Source organism: Arvicola amphibius, chromosome 1, assembly GCF_903992535.2.
Source record: "Arvicola amphibius chromosome 1, mArvAmp1.2, whole genome shotgun sequence".
NCBI lineage: Eukaryota > Metazoa > Chordata > Mammalia > Rodentia > Cricetidae > Arvicola > Arvicola amphibius.
In genome coordinates this window covers 96,313,321-96,336,873 of record NC_052047.1, presented here as the reverse complement: position 1 = coordinate 96,336,873, position 23,553 = coordinate 96,313,321, and the positions used below count along the sequence as shown (strand labels likewise).

The 23,553-nt window shown below is 38.2% G+C and overlaps 1 protein-coding gene across 1 annotated transcript in view; it reads left to right on the top strand.

The window, feature by feature from the left end:
• LOC119814384 (leucine zipper protein 2-like) overlaps window positions 1–23,553 on the top strand; it is a 165,950-nt gene that overhangs the window by 78,122 nt on the left and 64,275 nt on the right. The window contains exon 6 of the mRNA XM_042055415.1: window positions 22,251–22,313. Within this exon, the coding sequence (XP_041911349.1) occupies window positions 22,251–22,313 (63 nt within the window). The remainder of the gene's footprint in view (window positions 1–22,250; window positions 22,314–23,553) is intronic.

Below are 23,553 nucleotides of genomic sequence, written 5' to 3'. Positions count from 1 at the left end.
TATTTTACCACGAGGCTCGTGGCCTCCCGAAAAGGTTCCAGCATGTCTGTCTCCAGCAGTGGCTCCCTGGCTTCTCTCTCCTCTGCCTCCTTTCTCTCAGCATTCAGTTTAGTTTTCCCCACCTAGCTAAGTTCTTCCCTGCTATAGGTCCAAAGCAGTCCTTTATTAACCAATGGTATTCACAGCATACAGAGGGGAACCCCCACACACATCCTGACTTCACAAGCACTAGTAAATTGGCATACATTAATAGATTTCTGAAATAAACATACCTGGCTTAGATCTAAGTCTGGAATACCAAGAACTGTATAAGATTTCTTCAAGTAGGTAGGGCAGTGGCATGCATATTCATAAGGTGAAATTTAATCTCTAATGCATTGATGTCAGAAGGTAATGGGTCCCTCAGGATGCTAAGAATGCAAACAGATTGTCAGGACAGTATATCACCAGGGGGTTCCTCATTAAGTGACAAGTCAGCTAAAGCTTTGGTCTAGAATGTTTCAAACTCTTTAACAATTAAAAAATTATATCCATTGATTGTAAGTTGCTTTGCCTATGGCATTTCATGGCATCAGCCTAAGTTGATGAAGACACATAAATTTTAAAATGTTGTATCTGCCAGGGTTTGAGGAGTGATGTGTCTGTGTTCATATATTCACCTAATCCTTGTAGCTTCTATAATGTGCAAGATTTCCATTTTCAATGTGACATATTTGAAAGAAAAAATCCATTTTGTGGCAATTTAAAAAAAGAAAAACTTCTAAACAAAAGAGATATGAGCCTAACGAAGTCCATTAAAGTTGCCTATGTGTACCCAGAGTTGAGGCCCTAAAATAGAAGATGCTTTCCCCAGCAAGATACAGCAATGTCTAGGTTTATTTTGGATAAAACACTGCAGGTGCTTTTCCTTAGTTGAGATTTAATTGCACTCAGGAGAAAATTATGTACATACAGTTCTGCATATTTTCAACATTCTGGCCACAGTGGTATATTTCATTTTAATTGAAAAAGAAATGTGATAAATCCACTTACGTACGGTTTGATTTGATGATATAAAGTTTGCTTAGCATCCAATTTTCATCATGAAAATTCACTGAGGCCCCATCATTCCACCTGTAATTAATGTGTGGATTCACTGCTTTTCACTGGTTGCCACAGTCTCTGACTGTCCTTCGCATTTCAAGCCTATTTTTTGTTAAGTCTCTCAGGATTTTTGTCTCTTTTTTATGGTTTATATTTTTATATATAAAAATTTCCATCTCCTCCCCTTCTCTTCCCCCTTCCCTCCCCTCCCCTCCACCCATACTCCCCCTCCGTCTCCAGGCTAAGGAGCCATCAGGGTTCCCTACTCTATGTTAAGACCAAGGTCCTCCCAACTTCCCCCAGGTCCAGGAAGGTGATCAACCAAGCTGAGAAGGCTCCCACAGAGCCCGTCCATGCAGAAGAATCAGAGCCCAGCGCCATTGTCCTTGGCTTCTCAGTCAGTCTCCACCTTCGGACACATTCAGAGAGTCCAGTTTGGTCTCATGTTCCATCAGTCCCATTTCAACTGGAGTTGGTGATCTCCCATTAGTTCTGTCCCACCGTCTCCATGGGTGAACACACCCCTCACGGTCCTGACTTTCTTTCTCATGTTCTCTCTCCTTCTGCTCCTCATCAGGACCTTGGGAGCTCAGTCCGGTGCTCTAATGTGGGGCTCAGTCATTTTCTTCATCTATCGCCAGGTGGAGGTTCTATGGTGATATGCAAGAAATTCATCAGTATGGCTATAGGAACTGGCCTTTTCAGTCTCCCTCTCCTCAGCTCCCCAAGGAACTAGCTGGGGGCGTCTCCCTGGAAACCCGGGAACCCCTCTAGAGTCAAGTCTCTTGACAACCCTCAGATGGCTCCCTAAATTAAGATATATGCTTTCCTGCTCCATATCCACCCTTCCTGTATCCCAAGCATCCCATTCCTCTGAGCTCCCCCCATTCTCCCCTTCATGCTTTTCTCTCCTCATCTTCCCTTGACCCCATCTCGTCCCACCCTCAAGTTCCCAATTGTTTCCCCGGCGATCGTGTCTACTTCCAATATCCAGAAGGATTACTATATGTTTTTCTTTGGGTTCATCTTCTTATTATCTTCTCAAGGATCCCGAGTTATAGGCTCGATGTCCTTTAATTATGGCTAGAATCCGATTATGAGTGAATACATCCCATGTTCATCTTTTTGGGTCTGGGTTACCTCACTCAGAATGGTGTTTTCTATTTCCATCCATTTGCATGCAAAATTCAAGATGTCATTGTTTTTGTACCGCTGAGTAGTATTCTAACATGTATATATTCCACAGTTTCTTCATCCCTTCTTCCACTGAAGGGCATCTAGGTTGTTTCCAGGATCCAGCTATTACAAATAATGCTGTTATGAACATAGTTGAACAAATGCTTTTGTAGTATGATTGGGCATCTCTTGGGTAGATTCCCAAGAGTGGAATTGCTGGGTCCTGGGGTAGGTTGATCCTGAATTTCCTGAGAAACTGCCACACTGATTTCCAAAGGGGCTGCACAAGTGTGCATTCCCACCAGCAATGGATGAGTGTATCCCTTACCCCACAACCTCTCCAGCAAAGGTTATCATTGGTGTTTTGGATTTTAGCCAATCTGACAGGTGTAAGATGGTATCTCAAAGTTGTTTTGATTTGCATGTCCCTGATAGCTAAGGAGGTTGAGCATGACCTTAAGTGTCTTTTGGCCATTGGAACTTCTTCTGTTGAGAATTCTCTGTTCAGTTCAGTGCCCCATTTTTTAATTGGGTTAATTAGCTTTTTAAAGTCTAGTCTCTTGAGTTCCTTATATATTTTAGAGATCAGACCTTTGTCAGTTGCAGGGTTGGTGAAGATCTTTTCCCAGTCAGTAGGCTGCCTTTATGTCTTAGTGACAGTGTCCTTTGCTTTACGGAAGCTGCTCAGCTTCAGGAGGTCCCATTTATTCAATGTTGCCCTTAATTTCTGTGCAGCTGGGGTTATACGTAGGAAACGGTCTCCTGTGCCAATTTGTTGTAGAGTACTTCCCACTTTCTCCTCTATCAAGCTCAGTGTGTTCAGATTAATATTGAGGTCTTTAATCCATTTGGACTTGAGTTTTGTGCATGGTGATAGATATGGATCTACTTTCATTCTTCTACAAGTTGACATTCAGTTATGCCAGCACCATTTATTGAAGATGCCCTCTTTCTTCCATTGTGCACTTTTGGCTCCTTTATCAAAAATCAGTTGTTCATAGGTTTGTGGGTTAAGGTCCGGGTCTTCTATACGATTCCATTGGTCGACTTCTCTGTTTTTATGCCAATACCAAGCTGTTTTCAATACTGTAACTCTGTAATAGAGTTTGAAGTCAGGGATGGTAATGCCTCCAGAAGTACCTTTATTGTATAAGATTTTTTGGCTATCCTGGGTTTCTTGTTTTTCCGTATAAAGTTGATTATTGTCCTCTCAATATCTGTGAAGAATTTTGATGGGACCTTGATGGGGATTGCATTGAATCTATAGATTGCTTTTGGTAGAATTGCCATTTTTACTATGTTGATCCTCCCAATCCACGAGCAAGGGAGATACTTCCATTTTCTGGTATCCTCTTCAATTTCTTTCTTCAAAGACTTAAAGTTCTTGTCAAATAAATCCTTCACTTCCTTGGTTAGAGTTACTCCCAGATATCTTATGCTATTTGGGGCTATTGTGAAAGGTGATACTTCTCTGATTTCCCTCTCTGCTTCCTTATCCTTTGTGTATAGGAGGGCGACTGATTTTTTGGAGTTGATCTTGTATCCTGCCACATTACTGAAGGAGTTTATCAGCTGTAGGAGTTCTTTGGTGGAGTTTTTGGGGTTGCTTATGTACACTATCATATCATCTGCAAATAACGAAAGTTTAACTTCTTCCTAGGATTTTTGTCTCTTATATACAAATCCCTCCCTAAATTTTCACTTGTAAACCGTTAGTCATTATTGGTAGCTGATTAGCATCTGATTTTATCTGGAAGTATATTCTAAAACATGGAGACTCTGGGCAGTTCTCTGTTGCTGTTTCCTACAATCAGAGAAGAGGTGCTGGACTTATGGTCTTCATATCTGTTCCACAAGCCAGAGATTGTGTAACTTTAGGCCACTCTGTGAGCTGTGCTGAAATCTCTCCATCAAAGATGAAAACCAGATTTAACGGATTTTATTTGTTAAAAAATATTTGGTTGCATCTCTGCAGAGATGCCTCCATGGTTTCTATGTAGTAATTTGTTATAGAGACCCAGGTTCAGCTTACAGCATTCAGAGGGTGACCAACAACCCCCTCTCATGCCAGTTCTTCAGGATCAGACACCATTTTCTGATCTCTGCAGACACTGACTATATATGGTGCATTGTCACATATGCAGACAATACACCCATAGACATGGAAATAACAAGAAGAATTACATATACTAAAGCATATTTGGACTTAAGCTTTAAAACACAGGCGGTGTGTATTATTAAAGAGCATCCACAAGCATTTCAAAATGTAAGTGCATGCTGCATTGCCAAAAAAAGTGTAAGGATGCTTTTGTCCTTAAGCTACTCCACTCTGAGCACCGCCCAGTTGAGAGTCAATATCGAAATACTCAACTCACACGGTCTGCTTTCTACTTCAGAGTCATACAGTGCAGTGGTTTCAGCCTGACTTCCTGGCAACTTCACTTTTCATTCAGAAGAGTTGCAGACCAAGGTCATGATATTTACTAAATTCATTCTTGAGGACCTGTTCTATGCTGGCAAGTTAGGCTATGGTAGAAAACAGCACAAGAGTCACAGCTTTCAAACTTAAAACAGATGCCAGGAGCTGCCCATGCATACAGAGGAAGTATCAACTGTACATGTTCCTTGGTAGTAAATGATAATTGTGAGCATTGAATAACACACTTGTAGATCATGGTCTCCCTGCCTTAGATGAGAAAATGTTTATGTCCTAACTTATCCGATATTCATGCTATTACTTCCTTTCCATTCCCAAGACTTGTCTCAGAGGATCACAGGAATGCCGGTTTGAAGGTCTGTGTTGAGGATGCTGAACTGTGGTCAGATGAAGAAACAGTGCAGACATGCCACTTTTGGTGACGGGTATTCAGGGTCACCCTCAGCAATGTCACAATCCTCATCAGCAAGTCTCCTCCACTCTTCCATCCATTCACATTATTTTTCAGTAAATGAATACTGGAGGCTACTGTTCCTGGCACTGGAAGCTTTAAAATATCAGGCAGAGATTCAATTTCAATTAAGACTCCAAATTCAAAACTGAATATATACAGCAGAGAAATGAAAGGCACAGCAATATAAAATAATGATCCATCTTATACAGTCAGAAACTTTGTAGCCTTTGTAGCCACACTCTTGCATGTTTGCACAGACTGTCCACAGCTCATGTCATCCTGCTTTACATATTGATATTCTTTCACTTGGACTGTATGTGGCTCTGAAAAATCTCAGTGAAATACTAAATACCATCAGGGTAACAATGTAGATCTTGGAAACAACACATAATCACATCATATAGTCATCTGAAATGTACATTGCCGTTTAGATTCAAGTTCACACATGTAAATTTAATCCAGTTTAACTCAAAACATGGATACCATTATTTCTGCATTTTTAGTTAATATTACAATAACACAGTCAAAAGCCTTACAGGATTTGTCATTTCCGTGTAATCTTATGCAAGCCCATGAACATATACATTTGTGTATTGTACAAGTACATGGATCATTGTCATTTTTTTCTAAAAGTTAGAGCAGAATTTTATATATTTCCTTCCAAAATTTATTTTCCACATAAGCAATATGAATATACATCACAGAGATGAGTTGTGAATCTAAATTATTCTTTGTCAGTGCCTATGTAATGAGCATCTGTATTGCATTTGTTTGTCTTTGTATCTCTTGTCTTCCCTAATTAGGAAAGTGGATAATTTTAAAACGTTTAGTACACAATTCATGTTTTCATTTCTAAGACTGACAACAGAGCCTGAAAGACAAATGTCACTACAGAACTAAGAATGAACTTAACACTCATTAGTAAGTGAAAACTTTAATATTTAAAAAAATACCTTTGTATTGGTCCACTACTTCTGTGTGTGGGGTCTGTTCAGAAGTGCACTTAAGATATTAAGTGACATTCCTTTGGAGAAAACTATACTGTAGCCTTTGACTTCAGATGTCAACTGCAAATAGCTTCTTGGCTGGGAAGGGACTCTATGTCCACTTGGTTACGGTCAAGGTGTGCTCTACCTCTGCACCCTTCATGTTATCGTATTATGCTGGCAGTTCTTGTTCATAGGTGTCTCTCTTAGTCAGTGTTCTGTTGCACTGAAGAGACACCATGACCTCAGCAACTCTTCTAAAGAAAAGTATTTAACTGGGACTTGCTTAGTTTCAGAGTTTTAATCCATTATGATGATGGCAGAAAACATGGTTGTTCACTGGCAGACATGGTTCTGGAGAAGTAGCTGAGAGTTCTACATCCTGAACCTCTGGCAACAGGAAGAGTTAGTAAGGCACTGGGGCCTGGGTTGGATTTCTGAAACTTCAAAGCCCCCCCCCCAGTGACACACTTTCTCCTACAAGGCTACACCTACCCCCACAAAGACCATACCTCCTAATTCTAAGTAGCACTACTCCCTGATAAACAAGCATTCAAATATATGATCTAATGAGAGCCATTCTTATTCAAACTACACCAGTGTCACAGCTGGTGGGACTGTTGGTTGCTTCCCTCCTTGGCAAGCTTGCATTGTACCTTCTAGTATTATGAAAACCAGCCCTCATGGAAGAGACATTCATGTCAGTTCCAGCCTAGAGTCCCTTTCTGAAGTACATTCTTGTTTTCTGGAATAGGTACTTCCTTAGATTCTACCTCTCTGGTAAAGCAAGGGCAATAGCAGTAGCCTTTATGGTTTACGAGTCTTGAACACCCTGACCAACAACTCCAAAGAGGGAAGAACATGCCTTGCCAAGGTTAGCACAGCTATTAAGCAACACAGAACCAGGAAAGGAGAATACTGGTAGACAGAAAAACAACACTTGGGGTTCACTTGAAAAATTTAGTAGTTTTTAAAATTTTTTCACTGTTTATACTGGTTAGCATATATTAATTATATACTGTTTATTATCTATGTATATATATATATATATCTATTTGTATACACATGTATGGAAAGCATAGAAATATATGAACTTAGCAGTTACATATTTAATTGAAAAAAAAACTAATGAATTCTCTGCTTAATTCTAAGAAGGTCTTCCTTACCATGAAAGTTAAGAGTCTAGATTAAAATGTCATTTCCCTGAATATTAATCCATTCATTTTCTTTTCTTTGTTTTTTAATTCAACATTCATTTACAATTTTCTGTATAATATGTATTGGACTAAACTCTGCCGTTGCATGAAGGAGGAGAAGGGACAAATAGAGTTCTGCTTCATTGCATCTGCATTCTAGTTCAAGGGCTTTTCTAATTGAAGTGTGGGCTATCCTAGCCCTATGCAAGGTCTTTTGGATAAATGCATAAATTATTCTAAGTTCATTACATCAACATCTGTTTTGTTTCATTATGTTTCCTTTATTAAAAACAGATTTTTTTCCTCACATAATATCCTGATTACAGTTTCCCCTCTCTCTATTCTTCCCAGTTCCTTGTGTCTCCCTCCCATCTAGATCCACTCCCTTTCTGTCTCTCTCCAGAATATAGGCTTCTAAAAGATAATGATAAAATAAAATAGATGAAACAAAAACTAACACATTAAAGTTGGACAAGAAAAATGAACAGGAGAAAAGAACCCAAGAAAAGGAACAAGAAACTGAGACCCAATCATTCACACATTCAATAATCCCATAAAAATACTAATCTGGAAGCCATAATACATTTGCAGAGGATGGTGCAGACCCATATAGGAACTGTGCAGGCTGCCTCAGTTTCCATTGGTTCATATTAGCTTTGGTCATGTTGCTTTAGATGGCCTTGTTTTCTTGGTGTCCTCCATTCCCTCTAGCTCTTACACTCTTTCCTCTTCTTCCAAGAGATTATCTGAGCCCTGAGGGGAGGAAATTGTTAGACACATCCCATTTAGGGCTGAGTGTTTCAAAGTCTGTCACTCTCTATATAAAATCTGGCTGGGGATCTCTGTATTTGTTCCCATCTGATGCAGGAGGAAGCTTCCCTGGTGATGACTGAGGAAGGCATTGATCCATGAGTATAGCCAAGTGTCATTGGAAGTCATTATATATTAGAATGGTAGAATTTGGTTTTACCCTATGCCATGGGCTATCTATTCTCTGGTTCTTGGTAACCCTACCAGTGTCAGTTATAAATACCATATCTTGGAATGAGCCTTAAGTTAAGTCAGTTATTGGTTTGTTTCTCCAACCACCTTTGTGCCTATGCTACCATTGCCCTAACATATCATGCAGATAAGACACCATCAGGGATCGTTTGTGGATGGCTTGGTGTTTATGTCTATCTTGTGATAGATTTAAAGTATTTTCCTGTACCAATGGCTGTAGAAACATAGGGATGAAAACTCTATGTAGTTGCCAGCTCAACATCTGCATCTTCAATGAGTTGTGTAGGTGTTACTTTCAGCAATGGGGCCTTGCCATCAGTTTGACCTCTTTAGCTAATAACTCAACAATTAGTGACCCAATTCTTGAACTGGAAGCTTCATTTGGTGATAAGTCAGGATGGTCAGTCAGGACTCTGTCTTCCCCACTATTTAGCAGTATAATTTAGATCACTTTCAGCCTTCATATATGTATATATTTTAGGAAGCTTCTACTATATCAGCTTTCCATAGTACTCACATGACCTTTAATTTCAGTTGTCTCACCTACATTCCTTCCCTTTTCCCCTACTTCCCTTCTCCCCTCTCTGTTACCACATGATGCCTCCATTCTGGCCCCCTTAGTCCTCCTATAATTCTTTATTACCATTTCCTAACAAGTTTTCTCATACCCCCTAGTCCCTTGCTCTACGCCTAACCTCTATAGTTAGATGAAGTGAAGATTGATTATTACTGGCTTAACTGCTAATATCCATATATAAAAGAATGCATACTATATTTGGCTTTCCAGATCTGAGAAACCTCACTCAGGATGATTTTTTTCCTAGTTTCATCTGTTTATCTGTGAATGTAATAATTTCAGTTTTCTTTATCTGAGTAATACCCCATTACGCACCACATTTTATCTTTTCATTCATCGACAGACCTAGTTCGTTTCCAGAATCTGACTATTAGGATAAAAGCAGCAATGAACATTCATTCTGTAGTAGGATGAATCATCCTTTGAATATATCCCCAAGAGTGGTATAGATTCATCTTGGGGTAAATCCATTTCCATCTCTCTGAGGAATTATCACAATGATTCCCATACTGGTTGTATAAGTGTGTACTAATACCAGCAATGGAAGAGTGTTTCTTCTAGTCCACATCCTTGCAGCATTAAAGATTACTAGGTTTATTGATCTTAGCTATTCTGACAGTTGTAAGCAGAAATATCAAAGTAGTTTTGATTTGCATTTTCCTAATGGTTAAGGACATTGAAATTTTATGTGTCTCTCAGTCATGAGAGTCTCCTCTTCTGAAAATTCCCTGCTTATAATTGTGGATAATTTTTAAATTGGGTTATTTGTTTTCTTAATATCTAGTTATTTATTCATTTATATGTTTTGGATATTAGCCCTTTTGGATATGTATTTAGTAAAAAAAAAAAGTTTGCTTTCTGTAGGCTGCAACTTTGTCTGGATGATAGTATCCTTTGCCTTATAGAAGCTATTCAGTTTCATGAGGTACCATTAATTACTTGTTGATCTTAATGCCTGCATTAACAGTGTTCTGTTCAGGAAGTCATTCCCTATGCCAATGATTTCAAGATTATACCCTACTTCCTATTCTAGCAGATCCAATGTATCTAATTTTATGTTGAAGTTTAGATTTTGATTCATTTAGACTTTGATTCACTTAGAGTTATTACACATGACGGGTAATAAGTATGATATGTTTGGATTCTTCTACATGCATTCATCCAGTTTGACCAGCACCATTATTTGAAGTTGCTATGTTGTTCTACTGTGTAGTTATAACTTCTTTATAAAAAAAACCCAGGTGTTCCTTGAACACATTGGCACAGGAGACCATTTCCTAAATATAACCCTCATATCACAGACACTGAGAGAAATAATTAATATATGGGACCTCCTGAAACTGAGACTCTTCTGTAAAACAAAGGATGTGGTCAACAAGACAAAACAGTTACCCAGAAAATTGAAAAAAATCTTTACCAAACCCACATCAGACAGAGGACTAATTTCCAAAATATACAAAGAACTCAAGAAATTAGATATCAAAGGGACAAATAACCCAGTAAAAATGGGGAACAGACCCAGACAAAGAACTCTGAAGAGAAGAATCTAAAATGGCTGAAAGAAACCTGACATGCTCACATCTTAGTCATCAGAGAAATGCAAATCAAAAGAATTCTGAGATTCCATCTTACAGCTCATATTGAGTGAGGCGACTCAGACCCAGAAAGACAAATGTCATATGTACTCACTCATAAGTGGGTTTTAGACATAAAGCAAAGAAAACTAGTCTACATTTCACAATCCCAGAGAACCTAGACAACAATGAGGACCCTAAGAGAGGCATATATGGATCTAATGTGCATGGGAAGTAGAAAAAAGACAAGATCTCCTGAGTAAATTGGGAGGGGAGCATGGGGACCATGGGAGAGGGGAAGAAGGGGGAGAACAGAGGAAAGGAAGGGAGCAGAAAAAATGTGTAGCTCAGTAAATCTAAAAAAAATTAAATAGAAATAAACAGGTGTTCATAGGTATATTGATTTATGTATGGGCCTTCCATTTGATTCCAGTGATCAATCTATGTTTTTGTGCAACACAGTGCACAAAAATGATTTTTTATAAGTGTAGCTCTGTAGTAATACTTGAAATTGGTGATAATAATACCTCAGTTCTTTTATTATTCAATGTTGTTTTAGCTATCCTGAGATTTGTGTTGCTATTTTACCATGTGAAGCTGAAAATTTTCCTTTTAAGAAATGGAAAGAAGCAGGTTGGAATTTGCTGGGGCTTGCATTGAATCTGAGGATTGCCTTTGGTAGAATAGATACTTTTAATATTAATCCTACTGATCTATGAGAATGGGATATCTTTCATCTTCTGATATCTTCTTCAAAATTTTACTTCAGAGACTTGGAGTTTTTCTTGTGCAAGTCTTTCACCTGCTTAAGTAAAGTTACCCCAAGATACTTTTCATTATATGAAGCCATTGGAAAGGGTGTTGTTTCCTTGACTCCTTTTTCTTTTTGTGTATTAATTTAGTATCCAGCTACTTTACTGAAAGAGTTTATTAAGTTTTTTAGTAGAATTTTTAGGATTACTTATGGATATTATTGTATCATCTGTAAATAAAGATATTTCGACTTCTTCCATTCTAATTTGTATCTCATTTCCTTGATCTCCTTCAGTTGTCTTACTGCTCTAAAAATTCAATAAGTATAAAGAGTGGACAACTTTGTCTTGTTCCTGATTTTAGTGGAATTGCTTTGAGTTTCTTTCTATGTAAGTTGATGTTGCCTGTGGACTTGTTGTAAACTGGCTTTATTTATAAGGACATATCACTTATGTCTCTAATCTCTCCAGGATTTTCATAATGAGGGTGTGTTAAATTTTGTCAAAGACATCTTTTCCTTCTACTAAGATGATCATATTGTTTTTGTCTTTCAGTCTACTATATGTAGGATTACATTTATCACTTTTTCTGTTGAATCATTCCTGCATTTCTGAGATGAAGCCTATTTGATAATAGTGGACAATCTTTTAGATATATGATCTTAGGTTCAGTTTAGAGGATTTTATTGACAATTTTGCATCTATGTTCATAAGGGAAATTGTCTTTCATCATTGAATCTTTATGTGGCTTAGGTATCAGGGTAGCTGTGGCTTCATAAAATGAACTGGGCAATGATCCTTCTGTTTCTATTTCTGGAGTAATTTACAGAATGTTGGCATAACAATTCTGGTAGAATTCTGTACTAAGACCGTATATCCATGGACATTTTTAGTTGGAAGACATTTTTTTCCTTTTTATGAAAAATTTTTTCCTCATTTTTTTTATTAAACATTTCCATCTCCTCCCCCTTCCCTCCCCTCCCTTCCACCCATATCCCCACTCCGCCCCTCTCCAAGCCAAAGAGCCATCAGGGTTCCCTTCACTATGTTAAGTCCAAGGTCCTCCCAACTCCCCCTAAGTCCAGGAAGGTGAGCAACCAAACTGATAAGGCTCACAGTGAGCCCGTCCATGCTGTAGAGTTCAAGCCCATCGCCGTTGTCCTTGGTTTCTCAGTCAGCCTCCACCGTCAGCCACATTCAGAGAGTCCGATTTGTTCCCCTGTTCCATCAGTCCCATTCCGACTGGACTTGGTGGTCTCCCATTAGATCTGTCCCACCGTCTCAATGGGTAAACGCACTCCTCACGGTCCTGACTTCCTTGCTCATGATCTCCCTCCATTTGCTCCTCATCAGGACCTTGGGAGCTCAGTCCAGTGCTCCTATGTGGGGCTCTGTCATTTTCTCCATCCAATGCCAGGTGAAGGTTCTATGGTGATATGCACCATATTCATGAGATATTCATGAGTATGGCAATAGGATCTGGACATTTATGGCACCCTCTCCTCAGCTGCCAAAGGAACTAGCTGGGGGCATCTTCCTGGACAACTGGGAACCCCTCGAGAGTCAAGTCTCTGCCAACCCTAGAATGGCTCCCTTAATTGAGATATATAATTCCTTATTCACATATCCACCCTTCCTATATCCCAACCATCCTCTTCCCCCAAGCTCTTCCCATCCCCCACTTCACACTTTTCTCTGCCCATCCCCCCACCCCCCCATCCCACCCCACTCCCAAGTTCCCATTTTTTGTCCGGCAATCTTGTCTACTTCCAATATCCAGGATGATAACTATATGTTTTTCTTTGGATTCACCTTCTTATTTAACTTCTCTAGGATTTTTTATGAATTATAGGCTTGATGTCCTTTATTTATGGCTAGAAACCGATTATGAGTGAGTACATCCCATGTTCATCTTTTTGGGCCTTGGTTACCTCACTCAGGATGGTGTTTTCTATTTCCATCCATTTGCATGCAAAATTCAAGATGTCATTTTTTTTACCGCCGAGTAGTACTCTAATATGTATATATTCCACAGTTTCTTCATCCATTCTTCCACTGAAGGGCATCTAGGTTGTTTCCAGGTTCTGGCTATTACAAATAATGCTGATATAAACATAGTTGAACAAATGCTTTTGTAATATGATTGGGCATCTCTTGGGTAAATTCCCAAGAGTGGGATTGCTGGGTCCTGGGTTAGGTTGATCCCAAATTTCCTGAGAAACCACCACACTGCTTTCCAAAGTGGTTGCACAAGTGTGCATTCCCACCAGCAATGGATGAGTGTACCCCTTACTCCACAACCTCTCCAGCAAAGGCTATTGTTGGTGTTTTTGATTTTAGCCAATCTGACAGGTGTAAGATGGTATCTCAAAGTTGTATTGATTTGCATTTCCCTGATTGCTAAGGAGGTTGAGCATGACCTTAAGTGTCTTTTGGCCATTCGGACTTCTTCTGTTGAGAATTCTCTGTTCAGTTCAGTGCCCCATTTTTTAATTGGGTTAATTAGCATTTTAAAGTCTAGTCTTTTGAGTTCCTTATATATTTTAGAGATCAGACCTTTGTCTGTTGCGGGGTTGGTGAAGATCTTTTCCCAGTCAGTAGGCTGCCTTTGTGTCTTAGTGACAGTGTCCTTTGCTTTACAGAAGCTGCTCAGCTTCAGGAGGTCCCATTTATTCAATGTTGCCCTTAATGTCTGTGCAGCTGGGGCTATACGTAGGAAGCGGTCTCCTGTGCCCAAATGTTGTAGAGTACTTCCCACTTTCTCCTCTATCAAGCTCAGTGTGTTCAGATTAATATTGAGGTCTTTAATCCATTTGGACTTGAGTTTTGTGCATGGTGATAGATACGGATGTACTTTCATTCTTCTACAGGTTGACATTCAGTTATGACAGCACCATTTGTTGAAGATGCTTTCTTTCTTCCATTGTGTGCTTTTAGCTCCTTTTTCAAAAACCAGGTGTTCATAGGTTTGTGGGTTAAGATCCGGGTCTTCTATTCGATTCCATTGGTCAACTTCTCTATTTTTATGCCAGTACCAAGCTGTTTTCAATACTGTAGCTTTGTAATAGAGTTTGAAGTCAGGGATGGTAATGCCTCCAGAAGTTCCTTTATTGTATAAGATTGTTTTGGCTATCCTGGGTTTCTTGTTTTTCCATATAAAGTTGATTATTGTCCTCTCAAGGTCTGTGGAGAATTTTGATGGTATCTTTAAGGGGATTGCATTGAATCTATAGATTGCCTTTGGTAGTATTGCCATTTTTACTATGTTGATCCTCCCAATCCAAGAGCAAGGGAGATCCTTTCATTTTCTGGTACCCTCTTCAATTTCTTTCTTCAAAGACTTAAAGTTCTTGTCAAATAGATACTTCACTTCCTTGGTTAGAGTTACCCCAAGATATTTTATGCTATTTGTGGCTATCGTGAAAGGTGATGCTTCTCTGATTCCCCTCTCTGCTTCCTTGTACTTTCTATATAAGAGGGCAACTGATTTTTTGGAGTTGATCTTGTATCCCGCCACGATACTAAAGGGGTTCATCAGCTGTAGGAGTTCTTTGGTGGAGTTTTTCGGGTTGCTTATGTAAACTATCATATCATCTGCAAATAACGAAAGTTTAACTTCTTCCTTTCAAATTCGAATTCCCTTGATCCCCTTGAGTGCCTTGTCGTGTTCCTGAATTTAGTGGGATAGCCTTGAGTTTCTCTCCGTTTAATTTGATGTTAGCTGTCGGCTTGCTGTAAATAGCTTTTATTATATTTAGGAATGACCCTTGTATCCCTAATCTCTCCAAGACCTTTATCATAAAAGGGTGCTCAATTTTGTCAAATGCTTTTTCAGCATCTAATGAGATTACCATATGGTTTTTTTTCCTTCAGTTGATTTATATGATGGATTACATTGATAGATTTTCGTATGTTGAACCAGCCCTGCATTTCTGGGATGAAGCCTACTTGATCGTAATGGATAATTTTTCTAATGTGTTCTTGGATTCGGTTTGCCAGTATTTTATTGAGAATTTTTGCGTCCATGTTCATGAGTGAGATTGGCCTGTAATTCTCTTTCTTGGTTGAGTCTTTGTGTGGTTTAGGTATCAGGGTAACTGTAGATTCATAGAAGGAATTTGGCAGTGACTCTTGTGTTTCTATATTATGAAATACCTTAAGGAGTATAGGTATTAGGTCTTCTTGTAAGTTCTGGTAGAATTCCGCATTGAAACCATCTGGTCCTGGGATCTTTTTGGTAGGGAGGTTTCTGATAACAGTTTCTAATTCTTCGCGACTAACAGGACGATTTAGAGCATTTACCTGGTCCTGGTTTAACTTTGGTATATGGTATTTATCTAAAAAACTGTCCATTTCTTTTACATTTTCCAATTTTGTGGCATACAGGCTTTTATAGTAAGATCTAATGATTTTCTGAATTTCCTCTGTGTCTGTGGTTATGTCCCCTTTTTCATTTCTGATCTTATTAATTTGCGTGTTCTCCCTCTGCCGTTTGATTAGTTTGGCTAAGGGTTTGTCAATCTTGTTGATTTTCTCCAAGAACCAGCTTCTTGTTTCATTGATTCTTTGGATTGTTTTCTGTGTTTCTATTTTGTTGATTTCTGCCCTCAATTTGATTATTTCCAGTCTTCTACTTCTCCTAGGTGAGTCTGCTTCTTTTTTTTCCAGAGCTTTCAGGTGTGCTGTTAAGTCACCAATGAGCGCTTTCTCTGTTTTCTTTAAGTGGGCACTTAGTGCTATGAACTTTCCTCTTAGCACTGCTTTCATTGTGTCCCATAGGTTTGAGTATGTTGTGTCTTTGTTTTCATTAAATTCAAGAAAGACTTTAATTTCTTTATTTATTTCTTCCTTGACCCAGCTGTGGTTCAGTAGTTGACTGTTCAGTTTCCATGAGATTGTGGGCTTTCTGGGGGTAGCATTGTTGTTGAATTCTAATTTTAATCCATGGTGATCCGATAAGACACAGGTGGTTACTAATATTTTTTTGTAACTGTGGAAGTTTGCTTTGTTACCAAGTATATGGTCAATTTTCGAAAAGGTTCCATGAGCCGCAGAGAAGAAGGTATATTCTTTCCTATTTGGGTGGAATGTTCTATAGATGTCTGTCAAGTCCATTTGGTTCATTACCTCCATTAAGTCTTTCAATTCTCTGTTAGGTTTCTGTCTGATTGACCTGTCCATTGGTGAGAGAGGAGTGTTGATGTCTCCCACTATCAGTGTGTTTGGTTTGATTGCTGCCTTGAGTTCTAGTAATGTTTCTTTTACATAAGTGGGTGCTTTTGTATTAGGGGCATAGATATTCAGGATTGAGACTTCATTCTGATGGATTTTTCCTGTTATGAGTATAAAGTGTCCCTTTCCATCTCTTCTGATTGATTTTAGTTTGAAGTCAACTTTGTTGGAAATTAGTATGGCCATACCCGCTTGTTTCTTAGGGCCATTTGCTTGATAAACCTTTTCCCAACCCTTTACTCTGAGTAGATGTCTGTCTTTGTGGTTGAGGTGTGTTTCTTTTAAACAGCAGAATGTTGGATCCTGTTTTCGTATCCAATCTCTTAGCCTGTGCCTTTTTATAGGTGAATTGAGTCCATTGATATTAAGTGATATTAATGACCAGTGGTTGTTAACTCCAGTTGTCATTTTTTATTTGGTAGTAGAGATTGTGTGTTTCCTTTCCTTGAGATGTGCTGGTGAAGGGTTGCGAGATGTCTGAGTTATTTTGGACAATGTTGGACTCCTTTGTTTGTGAATTTCCTACTATTACTTTCTGTAAGGCTGGATTTGTGGCTATGTATTATTTAAATTTGTTTTTATCTTGGAATATTTTGTTTTCTCCATTTATAGTGAATGAAAGCTTGGCTGCGTATAGTAATCTGGGCTTGCATCCATGGTCTCTTAGTTTCTGCAAAACATCTATCCAGGACCTTCTGGCTTTCATGGTTTCCATAGAGAAGTCAGGTGTTAGTCTGATAGGTTTACCTTTATAAGTTACTTGACCTTTTTCCTTTGCAGCTCTTAATATTCTTTCTTTATTCTGTATGTTTTGTGTTTTGATTATAATATGGCGAGGGGATGATTTTTTTTTGATCCAGTCTATTTGGTGTTCTGTAAGCTTCTTGAACCTTAATAGGAATATCTTTCTTTAGGTTTGGGAAGTTTTCTTCTATAATTTTATTAAATATATTTTCTGGACCATTGAGCTGTAATTCTTCTCCTTCTTCTACGCCTATTATTTTTAAATTTGGTGTTTTTATTGTGTCCCAAATTTCCTGAATGGTTTGTGATGAGAATTTGTTGGATTTGCTGTTTCCTTTGATCAGTGTGTTTATTTTCTCTATGGTATCTTCAGAATCTGAGATTCTTTCTTCTATCTCTTGTATTCTGTTGGTTATGCTTGTTTCCGTAGTCTCTGTTTGTTTACATAGATTTTCCATATCCAGCTGGCCCTCGGGTTGTGTTTTCTTCCTTGCCTCCATTTCAGTTTTCAAGTCTTGCACTGTTTCCATTATCTGTTTGATTGTTTTTTCTTGGTTTCCTAGGATATCACTTACGGATTTACTCAATTCTTCAAACTTTTTGTTATTCTTCTCGTCCTTTTCCTTAAGGGAGTTTTTCACCTCCTGTTTAAGGGACTCTATTACTTTCATAAAGTCAATTTTTTCTACTTCTTCTTGATTAGTGTGTTCAAGTCCTCCTGTTATAAGTTCGCTGGGTTCTGGTGCTTTCATGTTGTTTTTCAAATTGTTGGAGGAATTGTTGCATTGGCGCCTGCCCATTTCTTCCTCTGAATAATCCCCTTTGGATCTTCTTTTAGAAGTTCAATTCACCCCAATGAATTCAATTTACTGGCCCCAATGAATGATGGATCTTCTGGCAGACAGTCAGGTCTCCTTGCAGGCAAAGCAGCTCACTGACAATGGGCCTACCTTGCTTCAGGAAGGCTATTGAAACAGGGGACCTCCCACCGGCCTGGGTGCACTCAATTCCTGGTCCGGGCACCCAAACAGGATGGGCTGTGGGATTTTGTGGCCCCAAAGAAGGGGGGATGAAGCAGGGGGGTCGGGGTGGTTCTGGGTGCAAGCTGGGAAGGGACAGGAAGAAAGAGGCAGTATCTGGGAAGAATAACCCCTGCAGGAAGAGCAGGAAGTGTGTGGGGGGTGTTGGGGAATGTTGGTGGTCCCTCTCCAGGCAGCTGCCGCGGATCAGGCACTCACTCACCCCAATGAATGATGGATCTTCTGTCAGACAGTCAGGTTTCCTTACAGGCCAAGCAGCTTGCTGACAAAGGGACTAGCTTGCTGCAGGCAGGCTAGTGAAGCCGTTGGAAGACATTTTTATGATTCTTATTGAGCTATACATTTTTCTCCACTACCCTCCCTTCCACTACTTCCCCTGGAAGACATTTATTAAATGCTTCTATTTCACTAGATGTTATAGATCTGTTTAAGTTGCATGTCTGTTGATTTTTTTACATTTGACAAGTGGTATATATGTAGAAAATTATCCATTTCTTTTGGTAGAGTACAGGTTTTAAAAGTATAACCTTATGATTCTCTGGATTTCCTCACTGTTTCTTTATATATTCCCCTCTTCATTTCTTATTTGGATTCTCTCTCTCTCTCTCTCTCTCTCTCTCTCTCTCTCTCTCTCTCTCTCTCTCTCTCTCTCTCTCCCTTTATTTGATTTGGATAAGTGTTTGTCAATTTTATTGACTGTATCAAAGGACTAACTCTTTGTTTTATTGATTCTTTATAGTCTTCTCTTTGTTTCTATTTTATCGATTTCACCAATCAATGTTTTTATTTCTTGCTAACTACTCCTTTTGGGTGTGAGGGTTTTTTTTTTTGAACTAGAGCTTTCAGGTGTGGTGTGAAGTTACTAGTGTGACATCTCTCAATATTTTATTTTGGTACTTAGTGCTATGAACGTGCCACCTAGAAACTTCTTCTTGTGTCACATATTTGGAGTATGTTGTACATTAAATTTTGTTCAATTCTAGAAAGTCTTTAATCTCTTTTCTGACTCATTTTTCACTCAGTAGAGAGTTGTTTAGTTTCTAAGAGTTTGTAAGATTTCTGTTTCTTTTGTTGTTGTTGATCTCCACCTTAATCCACAGTGGTCAGATAGGATGAAGGATATTACTCCAATTTTATTTCATCTTTTGAGATTTGCTTTGTGCCTGAGTACCTGTTCAGTTTTGGAGAAAGTTCCATGTGGTGTTGTAGAAAGTATGTGCTTTTGTGTTTGGATGAAATGTCCTGTAGATATCTGTTCCATGTATTTGATTTCTAACATCAGTTAACTCCAGCATTTCTCTGTTTTAGTTTTTGCTGGATGACTTGTCGCTGACAAGGGCAGGGCACTAAAGTCTCCCTCTATCAGTATGTGAAGTCAAAACACGACTTAAGCTGTAGTAGTGTTTCTTTCACAGACTTTGGTGCACTTGTGTTTGGGGCATAGATGTTAAAATCAAAGTGTCCTCTTGGATGCTTTTCCCTCCGATAAGTTTGTAGTATCCTTCTCTATCTCTTTTGATTAGTTTTGGTTTGAAGTCTATTTTGTGAGATATTAAAGCAGCTATGTGAGCTTGTTTCTTGGGTCCATTTGTTAAGACTATATTCCCCATCCTATTATCCTGTGATAGAGGTTCTTAAAGAAGAAATAAATAAAAATTTTAAAGAAAACCCAAAAATAAATAATCTCAGACCCACAAATCAAAAAGGAAACATACATACAAACATACCTCCCAAAATAATAACAGGAACCAACAAACAGTCCTCATTAATATCATTCAAAAATCAATGGTCTCAATTTCCCAATAAAAAGGCACAGACTAAGAGAATGAATGCAAAAAAAGAAAAAAAGCATCCATTCTTCCTTAACACACCTTAACATCAAGACATTTTCTCACAATAAAATCAATCAAAAGAGACAAAAAAAGGTCAGTTCATATTAGCCACAGGAAAAAACCATCAAGAGGAAATCTCAGTACTTTAACATCTATGTCCCAAATATAAGGGCACCCTCATATGTAAAAGAAACACTTCTAAAGCTTAAATCATACATTAAACCCCACACACTTCAACACTCCCCTCTCACCACTGAACAGGTCAGTAAGACAGAAAATGAACAGAGAAATAAGAGAACTAATAGATGTTATGACTCAAATTGACTTAACAAATATCTGTAGAATATTCCATCCAAACAAAAAAGGATATACCTTCTTCTCAGCAACTCATGGAACCTTCCCAAAATTGACCACATACTCGGTAACAAAACAAACCTCAACAAATACAAAAATATGGTATAACCCAATGTACCTTATCAGATCACCATGGTTTAAAACTACAAGTCAACAGCAATACTAATTCCAGAAAACCCACAAACACATGGAAATTAAACAGTGCTCACATGAATCATCAATTAGGTCAAGGAAGAAATAAAGGGAGAAATTAAAGACTTCTTAAAATTCAATGAAAATGATTACACAACATATCCAAATTTACGGGAAACAATGAAAGCAATGTTGAGAGGAAAGTTCATAGCACTAAATGCCTACACAAAGAAGCGGGAAAATCTCACACTAGTGAGTTAACAGAATATTGGAAAACTTTAGAACAAAAATAAGCAAACATCCCGAAGAGAACTAGATGGCAGGAAATAACCAACTTGAGTGCTCAAATTAACAACATAGAAACAAAGAAAAAAATACACAGAGAACCAATAAGACAAAGAGTTGGTTCTTTGAGAAAATCAACAAAATAGACAACCCTTTTTCCAAACTAACCAAAAGGCAGAGAGAGAATATCCAAATTAACAATATCAGAAATGAAAAGGGGGACATAGCAACAGACACAGAGGAAATACAGAGAATCATCAGATCATATTTTGAAAACCTGTACTCCACAAACTTTCTGAATAAATATCACTTACCAAAATTAAATCAAGACTAGATAAGCAAATCAAACAGACCTATAACTGCTGAAGAAATAGAAACAGTCATCAAAAGTCTCCTAACCAAAAAAAGCCCAGGACCAGATGGTTTCAGCTAAGAATTCTACAAGATTTTCAAAGAAGAACTAATACCAATACTCCTCAAATTATTCCACACAATAGAAACAGAAGGAACATTGCCAAACTCTTTTTATGAGGCTACAATTACCCTGATACCCAAACCACAGAAAGACATTACTAAGAAAGAGAATTACAGACTAATCTCACTCATGAACATTGATGCAAAAATACTAAATAAAACAGGTTAACAGGTCACTCACTTCTAGGCCTGAATCAGAGCTGGCTTTTAAACATGAAAGAACCTTTAAATAAAACACTTATCCATAAGTTATAAGACTCTGAAACTAGTCTTCAGAGGAAATTCAGATTTTTGTTGAGATGTGGCTTTATTGTAATAGATAATAAGGTGCCCTTTGTGTCGGTGCCACGGGAGAGATGTTTGAAGAAGGTCATATGGAGTGCTCATGTGGGGCCGAGGTTAGCTTATAGAACTACACATGACAGTAAAGAAATATAAGTGAAGAAAAATTCTAGGTCAATTTTTATATTTCAATTTTTTTATGTTTGTATGTGCATTCACCATGTGTGTGTGTGTGTGTGTGTGTGTGTGCAGTGTATGTGTTTATGTGTGTGTGTCTGTGTGTGTGTCTATGTGTGTTCATCTGCATGTGTCATGGCATAACTGTGGTGATCATAAGACCACTTTTGGGAGTCAGTTCTCTCCTTCCATCATGTGGTTCCTTGGGATCAATCTCAGGTCATCTTGGCAGCAAGGACCTTTACCTACTGAGCCATCTCATTCACCAAAGTTTTTGTTTTGTTTTGTTTTGAGTAAATATCTTAATAATAATTGATGATAATTTTAATCAGAAAATGGTTTTAGAATGAATAGTAAATTCTTTAGATAACACGTAACTTTAGTCTGTGATATGGCTGATTAAATGATGAAGTTCTTAATAACTTACCACCTTTTGTGTAAAATTCTCTTTCCTTCCTCAGAATAAAAGCTTGAAGAACAAATTGTTGTCCGGAAGCAAGCTGTGTGGGATTCATGCAAAAGAGGTGAGTAAATATGACCTTCGCACAAGTGTACCTGGTTAAGATTATTATTGAATTAAATCTTGTGTTATCTAAAGAACTAATGGCTTTTCCCCTAACACAAATTAAATACTAAATGCAAAATAAAATATATTTTAGTTTTGTATGCATCTAGTTTTTCCAACATTACACAAATGAAAAAATAAAAATGTACCCAACGCCATGTCCATAAAATGAATTTTTAACACCTATCTCATTGTATGAACCAATTCTCCCCAGCAGGAAATTATCAGATGCCCATTGTATTTTCCTTAAGTTTTGTGACATTTATATGCCACCAGCAAAGTTCCCGGGATTATATTAGTTTACCAGGTAAACAGATCTGCTTGTTCTATTTCCTGTGCAATTAGATTTTCTTATATATAACTCAAGGAAGAACAAACATTTAGTCACAATAGTCAGTTTTATCTAACTCTGACCTGATGGAAAGTTTAAAATAGAAACAAAGAAAACCAGCCCACAAATCACAATCCGAGAGAACCTAGCTAACAATGAGGACCCTAAGAGAGATATACATAGATTATGGGTTGTGGGGTAAAGGGAACACTCTTGCATTTCTAGTGGGAATGCAAGCTGTTACAGCCACTTTGGATGTCAGTGTGGCAATTTCTCTTAAAATTAGGAAACAACCTTTCTCTAGACCCAGTAATACCATTTTTGGGTATATATCCAAAGGATTCTCAATCATGCCACAAGGACTATGTTCATAGCAGCTTTGTTTGTCATATCCAGAACCTGGAAACAACCTAAATGCCCCTCAACCAAAGAATGGATAAGGAAAATGTGGTATATTTACACAATGGAGTACTATACAGCAGAAAAAATAACAGCTTGAATATTGCAGGAAAATGTATGGAGCTAGAAAGCATTATTTTGAGTGAGGTAACCCAGATACGAAAGACAATTATCACATGTATTCATTCATAGGTGGTTTTTAAACATAAAGCAAAGAAAGCCAGCCTACAAACCACAGTCCCAGAGAATTTAGACAACAATGTGGACACTAAGAGAAACTTACATAGATCTAATCTACATGGTAAATAGAAAAAGATAAGATCGCCTGAGTAAATTGGGAGCATGGGTACCTTGGGAGAGGGTTGAAGGGGAGAGGAGAGTCACGGGGGGGGGGGGAGCAGAGAAAAATGTGGAGTTCAATAAAAATAAATTTTAAAAAATAGAGCTGTATTTTGTAGGAACTATTAAG